The 18,707-nt window shown below is 39.1% G+C and overlaps 1 protein-coding gene across 1 annotated transcript in view; it reads right to left on the reverse strand.

The window, feature by feature from the left end:
• LOC135484029 (calcium permeable stress-gated cation channel 1-like) overlaps nt 1-18,707 on the reverse strand; it is an 81,591-nt gene that overhangs the window by 32,782 nt on the left and 30,102 nt on the right. The window contains exons 5-12 of the mRNA XM_064765059.1: nt 11,218-11,317; nt 10,046-10,083; nt 9,096-9,235; nt 4,299-4,350; nt 2,625-2,733; nt 1,812-1,885; nt 1,053-1,133; nt 19-142 (exon numbers count right to left, since the gene is read on the reverse strand). Of these exons, the coding sequence (XP_064621129.1) occupies nt 19-142; nt 1,053-1,133; nt 1,812-1,885; nt 2,625-2,733; nt 4,299-4,350; nt 9,096-9,235; nt 10,046-10,083; nt 11,218-11,317 (718 nt within the window). The remainder of the gene's footprint in view (nt 1-18; nt 143-1,052; nt 1,134-1,811; nt 1,886-2,624; nt 2,734-4,298; nt 4,351-9,095; nt 9,236-10,045; nt 10,084-11,217; nt 11,318-18,707) is intronic.

An 18,707-nucleotide genomic window follows, 5' to 3' on the forward strand; every position in this document is an offset into this window, starting at 1 on the left:
AGCTGCCACGTGTCATACCTGTCGGCACCCACAGCATTCACAGCAGAACAACTGACCGCACGGGTATGGCCGGATCAATGGTCTTATACCAGACTTATTGTAGATCATCTCAGAATTTTGCCGTCCTTCTGTTGCAAATTGCCTGTAAGATAAACAAAGAACATCAGCTACATATGTATATCTGCACCCACGTAAACTCAATAAAATGATGTTGTTTCTTACAGTTTACTGTTGGAAACAACTGGCAAACTGGGCGAACTGACGAATTGACACCAAACATTTATACTAGACAAATGTTTGGCTGTAACAATATCAAAATTTCCACACCTGGAATTTTGCCCATGATAATTTGCACCTCCAGTCACACCACCCTTCTCACGCTGGTTATCTTCCTGAATATCATGACTTCAGGCCACAATCATACCGACTGATAGGACAAAATCATTTAATCCTTGACAACTGATAGAGAGATAAGGAAATTCCTTTTACCAACATCTTCTGGAAAGATAGGTTGTGCCACGTTATCAAAGGTCCTTTTCAGCATACTTCTTTAACTCAGTGAAAAATGTATCATTCTCAGGTATTGCAAACCACTAAATTTTCACCACTGTTTGATTTTGCTAATAACCTAGTTCTCTGAAAAACATTGTTTTTTTATTTCAAAAAAAATATCTGATTTTTTGTTTGGAAAACTGAGAGAAAAAAATCATCATGTGCAAAAAATAAAAATCATGAAATTTTGTGAAGTTTCTGCAAATTGTGACCCCCCGTCACAGCAAAACCAGGCGCATGTCGCTCTGAGCTTGGCAGGTTGCGACGGACTGTTTGTTCTTTTTTCTATTGTCTGCCTTTTGTGAAATATGAGCCCATCAATTTCTTCTATTATCTCCTGGTGTCATTTAGGCTCATCTTCTGTGTGACATGCGCCTGGTTTTGCTGTGACGGGTCACAATTGTGAAAAAATTTAAAACACGAAAATATTTTGCGGTTTGTCATAGAGGTGACAAGGCCAAGGAGCACGGATTGCATGACTTGAATAAAGGAAGGTATACCTTTTCTTATCAAGTTTGACGAGTCGTGAGATGTTGTAAGCAAACTGAATATCTTGTATAGCCGATTCCGGGTAGGCTTCCCTGAAATTAGACATACAGTGTAAATGATTGCAAATATCAAGTTTCCTTTGCTAACCTGGGTGAGATGGTTCATCAAACAAGTTATAGATGGTGATTACCCAATACAGATGGTGACAGCAGAGTGAATAATGTACTATATAGTGGGGTGAAATTGGCCCTGGGGGCGACCCAACTCCCAAAATCTACTCTGGCTAAAACATTGTAAATTATAATAAGTTTAGCCCATTGAGTTACCTTTTGACATATTTTCATACAGTGATTAAGTTGAAATAGAAGATTAAGCATGAACATTGTACTGTTCAATCTGTGGGGAGGAAAATGTTTGGGACCATCTCACCCCACTTGGGGGCAATGTCACCCCATCTTACAGTCCTCCGCCTTTATTACTCTTAATAACTCTATCATTCCACACTTTTAAAAATGCCCTTTTGAGATAATGTAATAATTTTTCAATCAAGCGTCAATGTACATGTAGATTAATCTATACTTGATTTCATGTAGATCCTTGTAATCCCCCAAAGACTAATTAAGGGCATTTAAAGTTTTAAGGCATGACAGAGACATATGTGGCCAATTGCGTGCAGATTTGCCTAAAACTGATAATTGTAAAAGCCAAAACTTTCTATCATGACGATGATGACTTCCAAACTAGCTGTCCTTACAGTAAAATGTACTTACCGCAAATGCTGTTGGATGATATTCTTAAAACACTTGTCCACTGGTATGTGTGACACCATCAATGTCCTTGTTGCCTGAAATTGTATGTCAATATGGAAACAGAGGCCAGGGCAGAACTTATGGAGAACACAGTTTAAAACAAGAAATGTCCAATGCAGCTGAATATTAGCAATTCGGGTGATCTGATGGCTTTCCAACAAATGTCTGTCATGTTGCCGATAGCTATCATCAAGAAATTATAAAGTCATCATCGATATCTGGCTATCATGAACTTGCTGTTTAGAACACTGGGAAGTCAATCATGGATCAACCGCATAATCTATCATTATTCATCACGTCTTCTGGCATACTCATAATACTACAAAGGAACAATTACATGTAGAATCAATGTTCAACTGCAATTTCTTTCAGAAAACAGTGTTTTATCAGCACCTCATCTCACAATGCATAAGAATTCAATCATTTGTTTGCCAGTGTCAGCCCAAAAACTGACCGAAATAATTCAATTCAACATTCACTCAAGAACATGATGGGAGTGACATTTGGGACACACGACCACTATGGTCATCAACCACATTTCAAGTTAAATACAATGATCATCAGAGTCACTTGCTATTCAGCACAGTCAGCAGATTACAAAGGCAGAAAGCAGGTTGCAGCTACACATCTGTCATCACTGCCTGTGGCAAACACTATGCCATTCACTGCTATTCCTCTTATCACCCGAGAAAGCAATCACTTAGACCCGAGTCATACCACAGAAAATGTTGGGTCATCAGATATATTGTGATTTTTTCACTGTTTTCTACTCACCTGATCATCATCCTCATACTGAAGGTTGACAGAGAAGTGACGCATCATGTAGACAGCAATGATCAGGAACACCACAGCAAACACACCATGTACCCAAAGGGTGGCAGATCTGAAACATAACAATGTATGTAATCAGGAACAGGAGGACAGGAACACTGTGAACCTAAAGGGTGGCAGCTCTGAAACATAGCAATGTACCTGCCTAAGAACAGCTGGACAGGAATGGTATCTACCAAAAGGGTGACAGATCTGACAGGACAAGAGAAACGCCATGTACCAATAGGGTGGCAGGTCTGAAATAAAAGCAAAGTTGGTGATCAAGAACAGGATGGCTGTTACAAAAAAGTCAGTGATCAAGAACAGACGACAGAAACACCATATACCAATAGGGTGGTAGATCTGAAACATAGCAATGTTGGTGATCAAGAACAGGATGGCTTAAGGAATTGATACAGAACTGGAGATGTTGGTTGTCCACTAAAACCATGAGGTTGGAGCTAAAATGTGGCCAAAACCAAGGCGTTGGCGAACATTTTAGCTCCACCCAAGCGGTTTTGGTGAGACAATCAATACCGGCAGTGAGGTATCAGTTTCTATTCTGAAACATTTCAAATTAGATAATTTATAATGTGGTTTTAAATGCTTTTAGACTGCTTCCATATTTTGCACCAACCCAAGCAGATTTGGTTGCCTAACCACTGAATTCAAAATGAGGCATTGTAGGTGCATAATACATTTAGACTGTAAACTGTGTTTCATTACAAATCGAGATGTTTTAGAATAAATCACCATGTACCCTCAGGATTGCAGATCTGAAACATAACAAAGTTGGTGATCAGGAACAGGATGGCTGAGAAGTGTTCAAGAACAAGATGACAGAAACACTATGTACTAATAGGGTGGCAGATCTGAATGAAGTGATTAAGAACAGGATGGCTGAAACAAAGCAAAGGCACTGTTCAAGAACAGGACAACAGAAACACCATGTACCACTAGGGTGGCAGATCTGAAATAAAAGCAAAGGCACTGTTCAAGAACAGGACAACAGAAACACCATGTACCAATAGGGTGGCAAATCTGAAATAAAAGCAAAGGCACTGATCAAGAACAGGACAACAGAAACACCATGTACCAATAGGGTGACAAATCTGAAATAAAAGCAAAGGCACTGTTCAAAAACAGGATGATAGAAACACCATGTACCAATAGGGTGGCAGATCTGAAATAAGCAAAGTTGGTGATCAAGAACAGGATGGCAGGAATGTCATGTACATGTACAGTCCTACCAGAAAGTAAATGTCCACCATTTAAAAAAATATCACTGAGATAAAATAAGATATTTGAATGCGGTTTTCAGCAGAGTATGGTATATTTAGTTGGTCATATATCTGTTGTTTTTGGATGCACCTAATTCCATCTCTTCATTATGTAACAAACATTTCAAAAAGGTCCAAAAATCACTTTTTTTATTTCATGTGTAATTTCCAGATGGATGCATTGTTCCTTTAAGATATTCAAATTGTGCTTTTGATTTGACAGACAGCTAACTGCCTTCAGCGAGTGCCAAAAATATGTTTTTTTCAAGCTTTTCATTGCGCACTTTTTATCTGCGAATGTTAAGTTTAAAAGAAATATAAAGGTTGCAGAAACTCTGTTGAACATATGCATACTCACCCTGTATCGATATTGCTCATGGTCGTGTGACCAAACGCTTGAGTGTTGCCCTCTGAAAAGACAAAAGAAAAAGCTGCCAGATCCACATTTTTTAGATATTTTCATTCACAAGTGAATCAAGTGGATTCTAATGGTACCAGCTAGAACACAATCCAGTAGCACACAATCTAACACAGACATGCAGAGAAAGGAAGCATGGTACTCCACTTCAAATGTAGCCTTAACCGCTTGCCTCCCTAGAGGGGACAGTATATTGTCCTTATATTTTGTCACGCGTATACCTTGAAGGGACGATATATCGTCCCTATACTAATATATTAGTATAGAGCTTGCGGTACACGTTAGACACTATTGTACGGTGTATTCGTGGCCCTGGTGATCAGTAGAAGACTTTATTTAGTTTTGTTCATAGTTTGCAGAGGGTGCTGCAGTTTGATTGGCGCTTGTGCAGCGTCACAGTACAAGAACTGATTAGCATATAAATTAATATTATGTTGTATTATTCGATCAATCAGTAATAGACAATAGCAAAAGGTTATCAATCAAGTTACGTTGATCATTTACAGGTTGTAACTGCATCAATTACAGTTCCATATACTTGTTCAAATCAGAAAAATCTATCTATTAGAGCAAAATCAATCAATGAATATAAATTTTTATTGATGACTGATTACCTCTTACCCAATCGATACCCAGAAACAATGCCAATTGATAGCCAAGGTAATCAGTTTTACAAAAATGTATGGTTTTATTAATCAAGGATGCATAATGAAGGAGCAACAATATTTTAAAGTAATTTTATGTTATTTTGCATAAAACTGGTAAAAAATCTCGGTACATAGTGTTACATTGGCCTCGGGGGCCAAAGGGTTAAGGTGGTAACAAACCTGTGCACTGCATCAGGGTTTTGTGTTGTTAATACAACCGCCATACTTGTGACGTAATATGGAAGCCAGCCAACAACGGGCAATTTAACAACGAGTGTGGAACCTCAATATGCATTAAACTTAAATGCACTAATTAATTGGGCTTTAAAACGCCGCCGTGACCATATGCAGCAGGATTCAGCAGACCCATCTGGGCCAAAAGTATCTGTACATGTTTAATAAATGATTTGATTGACTTTGAAGAGGTCAAGAAGAAACTTTGATGAAGCAACACCCACCACCACATAATTCTTCATATCTTTACAATAGTGTGGTCAATGAAACTCATTTACCAAGTAAAAGTGAGTACGTTTGATTTGTTATAAAACTTTTATCGTCACACACAGCGATAGATTGTATGACCACTTTGTACTCTGGTAATAAGGCAACGTTGGTTTTGTAACAGCATAAACTAGTATCAATGGGAATTTATTCAAACTTATCGGCCTAACTGAATAAACTCCTTAGATAGCAGCCCTGGGCCCGGTAGTTCAAAAGCACAAAAGTCACGTTAACCCTAATGGTTATGTTAAGTAGTCATAAGGACGTTATCTCTTTCAGTTAATCCTATTGAAATTTTCAATAGGATTAAGATTTAACGTTTTCGTTGAGGCTGTGGAGTTCATTTTGTGATCAGTTGTTGGTTCAAGTGTTTATTTATAGATAATTTTGAACAGAATTTAAAATATGAACAAATAACCCATATATATAGGTGATATCAGAAATACACTCTATGCGTTTGTTTTATCTTTGGTATTACTGATATCACCTAGATTTATTCGGTATTACCTAAATTGTAAAAAATTTGGATTCGTTTAGCTTTGCAAACAAGACATCCTTAGAGAGATTTGCCATGTTTTCTCATGTACGTGTCTTACCTCTCACGGCTCTGCTTTTAGAGACAATTCTAATCTTGTAAAGAGCAAACTACTTTAGAAGGTCAAAAGATGATCTGATGTTCATCGCCAAGCATGTAATCATGTGCAGTACCTGTGATAGAGGCAATGATGTGATTTTGTATTTCCTTTTTGTTTAAAGAAATTTAATTAACTCATAGATTTTGATGAAGGGTGTAAAGATGTAGGAAGAATATTTTGGATCTAACTGCCTATAAAGCTTAATAATAAGATAAAGCATTTAATATTCAGAGACTGGCATATACCCCCTGGTATATCTGCCGCTCGACGTTCTGCAAAATTAAAACATTCAAATGAATCAAATTAAAGGAAAATATGCAAGAAACTACTGACTTAAACCTTACAAAATAGTCAAGAAGATGGGGTTTTTCATCTAAATTGTTAAAAATGAGTATTGCTACACCTAATGTGAATTCACTGGCAGCTCTGCAGGATAGACCAGAGTAAGAGTGTCAGATGATAACCTCGACCACAGTTGATAACAGACTAATGAAATGACCAGGGCCATTGTGCTCACCTTCCTCACGGACAGTTTATTACATATGATTAAAAAAAATTACCAATCGTGAAGCCCTTAGTTTTTCAATTTAGCCACCTGGTGGCCAAATGAGGAATCAAACCGGACCTAAGTTTCATAACATAGGGCTATATATGTACCAAGTTTCAAGTCGATAGCTCCAGTAAAATACCAAACATGCCACCATCAGCCAATTTACACTATTTGTCATGTATTGTCACTACATGCACCTATGACACAATTTGGTGATGATTGAGCCCTCAGTTACGGAGATATGGCAATTTTATACATATGTACAAAGTTTCAAGTCAATAGCTCCAGTAGTTACAAAACATGCTATCACATTGGCCAATTTACGCTATTTGACCTGTGTGACCTTGAAAAGTAGGTCAAATCAAAAACCTTTGTGATATGTCATGTATCGTCAATACATGCAAAACTTGAATCTTGGAGTGCCTCATTGTTGTGCCATAGCTCTGTTGGCCAATATGACAGTGTGTGATATCGTCACAGCATCAGGATACTAACCAGGCATTCGCGGAGCCCGATCATCATTTATGATGGCGCCACCATCACTTGTAAAGGCAAATTTTTTTAGTGTTGATTTTTGTTTGTTTTTTACTTATCATTTCATCACACGTTGTATTTCAGTTCTAAACTTCATATTATGCTCAGAAATATGTCTCCTATAGTCCATTCGTAAATGATATGTCTACATTTTTTGATGCTCTGATGGGTGACCTATAGATCCATGCACTTGATTGGGAACAACGTTTACATAACCTAGTGTTGGCCGTCATCACGTCCCCATGCATTTCTGCATATCGTGATGTGATGCGACGTCTTCGTTAACGTTTTTCCCAATCAAGTGCATGGATCTATAGTGGTCCGATTTCATTGAAGTATGGTTTTTGTGTGTCTTCGCCTCAAAAACAAACAGGAACTTTTCATTGTAGTACCCATGGTAACGAAATAATTTTTTGTATGCATTTGTTTTGATTGATGTAGTGCATTGAATTCAGAAATTTTCCGCTCTGCACAGTTTATTTCTCAACCAATCTGGATGAAATGTTCAGGTTCAAATAAATAGGTATGAAAAATTGGCAGTTTACGGTAATGTGCATCTCACCGAAACTAAACTTAGGTGGGACTGCTGTGGATGTATTGTTGATGCTGATGACTTGTTTGAGGTATTATAAAATTTCAATTTAGTTTTATTCAGCCAAGAACATGTCCTTTGCAATTGTTTCTAGTGATTTTTATTGCTAATTTTAGGATGTTACATTGGCAGATACATCTATTTGGTGATAATTTAACAACGTGTATGTTTGTAACCGATGAATATAAAGGCAGCAATGCCATTGCTTGCATATCCCTAGCGCCATCAGTAATATCTGCATGTTGTGAGAAAGGTGAGAAAGACACAGTATCATTGAGCAGAACTTTTATCTTGTTTCACGAGAGTTGGAAGTACCTAAAAACATTTATTACACCTATAAGGAACGCTTTCAAAATCCATCTGGCATTCATCTTTTCACTTGCAGGGGAATTAAGATAAGCACAACATCCCCAGACCGAGGAAGAATTCTTGCAAAAAACCCAAAGATCTTTACCTGTGTATAAATTGTAATATTTTACGAATAAGTAAATCAACAACACAGAGCAAATTCTTGTTTTTATGATTTTTCATCATAGAGTCTATTACTGAAAGACTGCCGTCTACAATTATGGTAATAATGGATCATTATCTATTGCAGTGGCTGTCTCCCCTCCAGGACAATAAGACAAATGCGATATGAGGCCAAATATAGAAGTAATTCAACATTCCCACATCAAATATGCAGCCAATCTGGCATCAGATTGACATGAGGCAGCAGACGTCAGGCGAATGTTGTGCGGATATCCAACTCATGACCATGGAATTACATCATCCTGACATCATATATGTCATAGAGCAAGTGTCGGGCTGACATCGTGCAAGCATGATGTCAGGGGAATGATGTAGTACTAACATGACTAATGCATTGCACTGCATGCACTACCAGGACTCCCCTGCATGGCAAATAGGTTTACATTACAAATGAACAATTACCCCCCTGAAATAACTTCTCCCAACCCTTTCCCGGCAACCTGTGCATGATTTAAACAAATTTGCCACAATGCAGAACCCTATTCATCCATTTCAGATTAATACATCCCACTAGAGAGTTCTTAATACCATGGAAATTTTATTTCTTTAGTTTACAAAGAAGTTGAAAGTCTCTAACCCTAAGAATGGTCTTAACATGTTAAGGTAAAAAAAATACAACAAGAAAACACGTTTTCAGGTTATTACCCTAGATCGCTATCACTGCAGCCATTGTGGGTAAACATGCAAATGTGTGTTTCCACAGAAATATCATTGACTTTATAACCCAGTACAGTTGCTTGGACTTACCGAGATCACCTTGAAAGTTGACAGGCAGTACAACACAGATGGAGAACAAACATATGATGGCAGTGAAGAGGATGAGATATCGTTGGAAGGACAGATACTGCACTGCATCTTTCCCACTCTTCCGCTGGATGTGCTCATCTCTGAAAAAGAAGACACTTCAAGATAGCATCGCATCTTGTCATACCTCAAGGTCATTATGTCAAGACTGATGACATTGAGGACAATGCCATTATATCCATACTTTTACTTGAGAACAACGTTTACATAAATTTTGCCTCTCTTTGGCTCATTTTGTCGCATCAATTAATGAAGCATACCGTTTGAAAGATCATAATGGTTGTGATGTTTTTCTGATGCCCAAAAGTACTATACAATAGCAGCCTCCAAATGTTCTCCAAAAACATGTGGAATCCGGTACCACATTTTAACTGGGGTTCTAACCTCAATCTGTATGCTGCAACATACGAAATGCACTGTCGGCTGTTGATACATCAAAACATCGCAACTGCAGTATTTTGACAAATTTAACAGCCTTCACCCCAAACAAACTCATTTTATGTATGCCGCATCATGTTTTTTCATCAGAAATAAACTTCTAAGTGGGAAATACTGAATGTACTTTTTCAAAATGACACATCAGAAAATAATACAGAAATGGTACTTTCCAGTGGTGAATAAGAATGAGCCCCTCCTTGTAAACAATATTCCTAATCAGTGAATAGATCTATAGTCATCTGTTTTAACGGGAAGTTGCGAGATTCGACAAGAACAACATCAGTGAAGAAGCAGCCATTAAGGACAATGGTGAAACTGTAGACAATCTCAGTTAATCTGAATCCAGTGACAGATTGAAATTTAAAATGTTACAGACAACTGCCATGATGACTGCACTGAAAAAGCAAACAGCAGGATTGCCTGGTTGTTGACATGTGATGAGTTACTACACTTACTTGATTCTGAAGAAGGCCGGAATCCAGGAACAGAACCCCTGCATTGTAAAGGAAAGTAAATAATTTCAGATTGTACTCATTCATGGTCATGAGTGATAATCTATCTATTTCAACACAAGAAACATAAATAAATATAAGAATTGTTAAATACATTTTCACATTTTCTATGGTTGATATTTCAATATATCTCCCAAAAAGTCTCAAAATTAATTAGTTCATAAACCAGTTCTTTTTTGAAAGTGTACAATTCACGATACAAAATTATGTTTTTTCTTGATATTATGAGATACTTGATATTTTTATGATACTTTCAGGATATATGTGAAATCAAAATTTCAGATAGGATCGCTGAATCAACATGTATACAGCAACAGATGATATGTTTCTGAGCAAGAAATTCATTTCATTAGAAGAACCTGTTATCGCTTAACCCTTTCACTGTGGAGGCCATTTTCTGATACTGGTGATGAACAGTTGAGCCTTGTATCGGAATGGTCGAAACTATTCAATAATGTTGCCATCTATACTATTAGGATGAAACTACCCAGAGTGCGATTGGCGTGTTTAGAGAGGGTGCAACCACGTGCTGGTAAACTTATATTTTAAATGTTTTAGATGGGCATGATGTGCTATGCACGTCATCCCGCACGATATGGAACCATGCATATGACGTACTATGCACGTCACCCACAGCGAAAGGGTTAAAAAGTTATTGTCCATTTTGTAAATGTTACTCAATTTCTGCTGAAGAGGCCTTCTACCTTCTCTTTAAAGTCCTTACAGATCCAAAGAATTACACTGCCTAAACAATACTATTATGTGCTGGCCTGCATGCCATAACAGCTAAAAGCTGAAAAAATGCCAAAGTGCATGAATTGAAAGTGCCCAACTGGTAATTTGTTCAGTTCCTTACAGTAACGTCACTTCAGAAAAATTAAAAATCATAAGTGAGCAAGTCAAATAAAGTAGAGTTAACAACTTCTATTGAATAATCACCCCAAAGGAGTCAGTTGGCTAATCCATTGATCAAATTTTTCAAATTTTTCAAATGAAAATAAAGGGGCATTTTTCCTAACTGCGCATGTGCAACGGGAAGTCATGTGAAAATGCAGTTTGCAACATACCGTTCACAGTCATGGTAAAAATAGCCAAAACAGAATTTATTGACCTACCTTGTCCTGTAGACGTATATTCGTATCAAGAGATTCTTGTGATCCAACCCCGGCGTTTGGACCTTGACCATCATGCTCTCCATAGAATAATGCTGTCCATCTGCAATGGTAAGAATAAGACACAACGTCACTATCAAGGTGAGATAAGCTGGCCACGTTTTGAGAAGGTGTCTTAGAAATATGCCGATTTGTTATGATATTCATTCATATTTTTAACATGTCTTTTCATTTTCCAACCTTAAAGTAAAGTGCAATTGTAGCGTAAATGCAGAAAATAGAATGATACTTTGGGTGAGATTCAATTGTCTTGAATAGAAAAGTTTCCAAGAAATGTCAATTTTGTTAGTGGGACGTTCGTTTTGACACCTAGAAAAACCGTATTGTAAGTGTCCAACGGACCCAATATCTTGACTTATTCCTCTCACTCACTACACAACATGAGCAGTGATAATAGCCATTTAAAATTGAAGGAGTTGCCATGGCTGCCACGATAAAAACACTTCCAAGGAATAGAACACAAGAGATCAATTTAATGTAAATCATGGTTGTCAACGTACACCATCAACCGGGTGTGTAAGGGATGGTCTATAACCGTACTGAGAAGAAAATTGAAGTGAAAATCTTTTCTATGAATGTTGCGCGATCTACTCGCTATCACGGTTTGAGGACCACTGTAATTGTAAGACAAAGTCAATTTCCAAATGTTCCATCCTTGCGGCATTCTTTCATAATCGAACAAACATAGGGGGATTTTAGCTCAATACCCGGTACCTCGATGCATGAGTTATATGAAATGGTCTAGGGACCATGTGCTCACCTCCGGTAATGTTAATGCATGTCATTGGCAGTGGATATGGGGAGAACAGTTTTGGTCATTGATGTCAATTTTACGATCTTAGAGGAAGTGATGCGGTAGTGCAGCTTTTAAGGTGAATTTAAAGATTTTATTGAATTTTCAAAATGGCCACCTGGCGGCCATATTGTTTATGAGATTCAGGGTTATTGTAGAGTGTACATGTACATGTCACATGGAAATTGGTTGACATGTGTTCAACAGTTTAGGAGTAATAGGACTTCGTTGAATTTTCAAGATGGCAGGCTGGCGGCCATATTTGTCAAACCAAAATAGTTTTCTTGGTGGGAATATGCAAATGAATCATTTATCTTTACACATATTATGACACCATGACCAGCGCACTAGGTTCCCAGATTGAAAGTTTAGACTCAATCCCAGCATACACGAGCCAATGTGAAGCCATGAAGTAATAAAAATGTTAAGTGCCTTGAGAAGCATTGGCTAAACTTCTGCTTTTCACAAGAGTAGACTGAGAGACTATAATGGCACACTTATGCAACAGGGAATGCAATCAAATTGGTCTACCATCTACATCATGAATTGATGAGGCAAACATCCCATAGCTGTTGGAATAGGTCAAGAATCACAGACGAGGCCATATTTTATGATTATACAGGAAGCAGTGGCTCAAACAATATTGTCAGTAACCCGCTAGGGAACTAGGGAAGAGAGTTTGGAGTAATTGGTTCCCTTTCACCAAAATTTTATATGGAATCAAGTTAAGTTTGTGGTTGGGGAGGTGATACTAATTATATTACAAATGATGGAAACATTTGCGCCAGCACAAAGCAAGTCACTGTCAAATGGACATATATCACCATTGGTTAAAATCAAATGTCCTGGGGACATTGTGTCCACCTGGGAATGATTTAGTGGTAGATGAAATGAGACATGGAGGTTTGACTTATAGATATGAAATGAAATGGCCAGGGCCATTGTGCTCACCTCATGTGGAGGAAAGATGGATAAAGATCATGGTATTGTGTAATGTAGTGTTAGGTTTGATGTAGGTCCAAGCAATTACAATTTCCCCAAAATGGCCAATTTACAGTACATTCGACCTCTGTGACCTTGAAAAGTAGGTCAAATCAAAGAAGACCCGGGTGACACATTGAATGGTTGTTAGAATTAGATGAACCTATGATATAAAATTGGTGCCAATCGGGCAAGTAATTACTAAGAATAATGGCATTTTGAAGAATTTTGGATTTGGCCCCCTCCCTGGAGGCCAAACGGCAAATCAGATCGCACCAAACTTCAGTACCTGAGATCACCTGACCAAGGGGTACATGTGTACTTAATTTGTGATCAATAGTCATTGCAGTTAAGAAACGTGCCATAGTTACGGCCTGACGGCCAATTTACGCCATTTGACCTCTGTGACCTTGACAAGAAGGTCAAATTAAAAACCTGTGTGACATATACTGTATGGCGGTTAGATGTACCCATGATATCAAATTGGTGGCAATCGGGCAAGAAGTTAAGGAATAATCACATTTTTAAGGTTTTTGGATTTTGCCCCCTGGTGGTCAAGTGGTGAATATATTGGACCAAACTTCGGTCCCTGAGATCACCTGACTAAGGGGTAAATGTGTACCAAATTTGGGATCAATAGTCATTGCAGTTTAGAAACGTGCCATCGTTACATCCTAACGGCCAATTTACACTATTTGACCTCTGTGACCTTGAAAAGTAGGTCAAATCAAAAACCCGTACGATATGTGATGTATCCTTGCTAGGAGTACCTACCATAAAAATGTTATGAAAATCAGACCACTATTAAACGAGCAATCAAACATTTTAACTTTGGACATTAAATTTGGCCCCCGGGTGGCCAAACTAAGAATTTTTCAAGATGCCCGCCTGGCACCCATATTGGCTATCACATTTGATAAAAAATCGAGGATTTAGTAGAGAGTACATAGATATACATCCAGATCAAATTTGGTTGCAATCCGATCATTAGTTTCGGAGTAATAGTACTGTGTTTATTTTTCAAGATGGCTGCCTGGCGGCCATATTTGATGTCTGAACGACCGAAATTTTAGGGGTGGAATAGAGAATCCCAGATACATGTCCACACTGGTTTAAAACCTTCTAGCTAAAATAGATAGGAAACATGCTACTGTTCAGTGAATCAGCAAACTTTGACCTCTGTGACCTTGAAAAGGAGGTCAAATCAAAAACCCGGAGGATATATGATGCACCTTTGCTAGAAGTACCTACCATATTTTTTTCAAAATTTCCCGACTACTATTAAGGCAGATATTGCATATTTTCACTTTTAACGTTTGGCCCCCTGGTGGCCAAACCATGAAACGAATCGGACCGAAACTTGGTCTCCAAGGTGTCATTACATAAGGGCACATGTGTACCAAGTTTCAACTCAATAGCTCTAACAGTTACGAAACGTGCCCTGCTAACGGACGACGGACGACGACGGACGACGACGGACGACGACGACGACGACGACGGACGACGGACGCCACGGTATGGGATAAGCTCACCTCTGCTAAGAGGTGAGCTAAAAACGTGGCACAATCAATGACAATTTTAGAGTTTGACCACTGTGAACTTGAAAAATCAGTCTTAGGTTGATGGATATGACTGAAAATCAGGGATGTTGTAGAGAGTACGTAGATATACAATCACATGAAATTTGGTTGCAATCCGACTTTGTATAATTTTCAAGATGGCCGCCTGGCAGCCATATTTGAAGTCCGAGACAAATTTTTGGGGTAGAATAGAGGGTCCCTAGATACATGTCATCACAAGTTTAGAACCTTCTAGCTCAAATAGAAATGAAACATGCCCCCTTTTGGTGATATAGTGAACTTTGACCTCTGTGACCTTGAAAAGTAAGTCAAATCTTAAACCCGGGTGGTATGTCATTTAACCTTATTAGATACACCCACCATAAACATTTCGTCACTCTACGTACAACCATTAGCTTCAAATAGGGAAAAACCAATTTCCAAGATAGCCGCCTGGAGGTCAGAAAGTAGGTCATATCGCGAAAAAGAAAATAGGTCAGGGCATATTGCCAAAAGCTACCATCACACCAAGTTTTAGCAATCTAGCCCTAGCGGCGACGAAACGTGCTCTGCTAACGGACAACGATGGACGATGACGACGGACACCACGGTATCATATAAGCTCCCCAGAGGTGAGCTAATGATGTACATGTACACTTGAAGATCACACAGTGCAGGTTTCTTGATATATGACCAACATTGGGTTTTATGACCTGACCTACTTACACCTGAAAAATAGGTCATATTGACCTAAGGTTTTGTTAATATGTACAGATGCCTAATATAGGAGACATATCAAATTTGAAGCGTCTAGGACAAATAAGACAAATAAGATATTGACAAAATAATGCTTTCAAAGATGACACACCCGAGGAAAAATAAATCTATCTATAATAGAAAAATGATCAGCTAGTTCCCGTAGCTTCACCTAGGCGGCGCCCCAATACAGCCTTTGCCCTGTGATAGCCGCCATTAACCAGTACTTATTACTTGAGTGCAAGAGTTAGTCCCATTGCTGTGGGCACAGGCAGGGTGGCTAGTCTAACCTGGGTAGGTATTAGCTAATAAAATGACATTTCTAAAGGAAATGGAAATTTTATGTCGTTCATACTCTACCAGGTCAGACTTTTGCATCGAATACCAACAACTCAGGAAGGTGGGTAAACGGTGACTTACCATGTAGTGAAGTGAACTGTCTCCAAAGCCGCATAGCAGAACCCAACAGGCGAGACCAAGGGGACCCAGACAAAGATAGCTTGGTGATAACCAAGGTTAATGATCAGAAGACCCTTTGAAAAACAAAGGATAGCATAACTGGGAAACCCTTCCTTCCTAGAGGCGGGGGGGGAAACCTCACACGGTAACCGCTCAGCACATTTCGTCAAGAGACACTGTGTGGACTTAAAGGGTAACCCGTGTCAAATTTCACCATATAATGTTTTAGCTGTTTTTGACAAATGACTACGTCACTTTCTCATAAATCGGTAAGGTTTTTGAATCGAAATGCACATTTTCTAGAAATTGACGGTTTAATCCCGCCCGGACGGCTCGCTTCGATGCCGTTTTCGTTAATGACGTCACAACATGAACATTTTCGCGGTCGCGGTGGTTTACATTCAGCGATTTTATAATAAATCTAATCAAAAATGGAAAATTTGAGCTTTACATTTGTGATCAACAATTAAAAACGGACGTATTTCCGCAAAGTTGTAAATCACATCAAGGCGCACTGGTGACCCCCACAGGACAGAGCTGTATCCCTGAGACCCAAATTCAACCAGGTGGAGGCTCGAATCAGGGCCGGTGATGGGGGCAATTCCTGGTATGCCCAGTCCGGGACCGCATCCGGATCCTGCTCAACGGTATCCCCGAAAAAGATCAAAGGGAACACGACCGAGGGCGGTGTTGACCGACAGGAGAGGACACATCTCCAGGGGCACAAATTGCCTAATAAGAGCATACAGATTGCGCATCAAAAGCCACTGGCCGCTCGGCCTGGCGCATCGGGGACCGTTCCTGGACATTTTTACATTCCAGGTGGTCTGTGAGGCGCTGGAGCATCTGCCTCTGACTAGATGTAAGGCGAGAGCTGACTGCTGAGACCGAGGGTCCTGAATGGCCTCCTATGGGGCAGGCATGGGAGGGAGACACGTTTGGGTGAAAACCCCGTCCGCATACCCCGAACGGCCACACAGGACAGGGTGGGGGCACACCAGTGGTCCATACTGCATCCAAAGCGGGGGGGGGGGGGGCCGAGTCCCTCGCCCACGAATAATGCTCTAGTACTCAGCCCCTGTCTTATACCAGGCAGGACACCACCCGTGTGAAAAGCAAAAAAACGAGGGGAAAGTCTGCACACAATGTGAAACAATGTGCCGACCAAAAAGTACTGATTAATGGCAGCTATCCGGAGGCAGAGGCTGTATTGCTAGCTGAACTAGCTGATATTTTTCCTACTATAAATAGATTAATTTTTCCTCGGGTGTGTCAGATAAGAGTACACATGCGAAAGTCTGACTTGGGTAGAGTATGAACGACATAAAATCACCAGATGCTATTTGCAAAGACCATTATTTTCAATAGTCTGGAAAAGTGTCCAGACAATACCCCGTAATGAACCATTTTAGCTCCTTTCAATCAGGCAAAAGTTATCCATCACTTCGATAAATTGGCTGACAAATTTTTACACCAGGCTCCAAAGGCTCAATAGTAATTCAGTGATGGTAATTCCATTGATCCTTGACAAATCAATCATTCATTTACATTGATTTTGTTTGGGTGCTGTAACTAGGGCCTTTATTTTGGTGCACATGAAGCTCGCAGCAGATGAAGGCAGTATCCAGTGGTTCTGACCGCTAGCCTTTTAACTTACTATTGTATTTGATGTAATTTTAATGACATAATTCTAACGGGTACAAACCTGTCATTGTGACGGTAAGAATTTTTTTATGACAGATTTGGATATAAAACTGGTAATTGTCAACCTTTGAACAGAGTGCCCATTTTTTTAGTCTTCAAAGTCACTTTTTGACAAAGCACTTAACAGTTTTTCTCCCCCTTTGATCATGTCAAGTTGCAAGACTAAGAAAAAGGCTATTTAATCCATTTACATGTTCAGTACACATTTTTATCCTATTTTGTCATAGGATACTCTATACAACCCTATGACACATTTTCTCCTGTACACTATATAGTTTGATTTACTGTCATCATCATGGCTGATGGACACTTATCCTCAGAGACCAGGGTCACAAGGGACAGCATCCTGATTGCTCTTTTCACATAATGATATTGCTAGACCAGAAGACAAAAATTCAATCGAATTTATACGCATGAAATGCTGGACACTAAGAGATTTTCTAGCAGGTAATCATATCATTCCCTAACCTACCCTGGCCTCAGGTAAGGTTCTCTTAATTTTCAAAACAAGATTCTTCACAGTTTGGTCCCCCACCGCTGATCGCCAAGATTTGCGTTGATTTCTAGCAAATATACACCATTTTTCCATTGTTGAAAATGTGTCCCCAAGTCAAGTTTCGGACAACACTATTACTACTGAAGAAACAAGTCAGTCTATGTCAAACGGATATTCCAAAACTGACATCACGTAATTAATGTCGGAGAGATGTGGTTGCTACCCATGTATATGTTAAGCCTCCTGAACGGGATACTGTCTCAGTATAGAGTGGTTTCACATGACGTCATCACCCGCCAAACTGGGGGGCAAATGACCAAAACAGCATTTTTTGATTCACTAAAGTCAGGCATGACAAATCATTGTTCTGCTCTCCAACATGGCTGACTGTGAAAACACTGTATTATCCAGTATGTTACGTGTAAATGACCACATGACCAATGCGTGTTCTGAATAGAGTCAAGGAATGGTGTATGTCATGATATTCAAATCGATTTGGAAGTGCTTTTAAAAATGAAGACACCTCGGTTAGGGAGAACCACCATCCTACATCAGTATTTGTATCCTAAATGTTTTAGTATAGCCTAAAATGTCCAATCCACATTTTCCCAAGGATACTTCATTTTCTCAAACAACTGAACACCTGTCCTAAAATAGATTGAAGGAAGAAGTCTAGTTTTATCAA

Source organism: Lineus longissimus, chromosome 3 (genome assembly GCF_910592395.1).
Source record: "Lineus longissimus chromosome 3, tnLinLong1.2, whole genome shotgun sequence".
NCBI classification, from domain to species: domain Eukaryota; kingdom Metazoa; phylum Nemertea; class Pilidiophora; order Heteronemertea; family Lineidae; genus Lineus; species Lineus longissimus.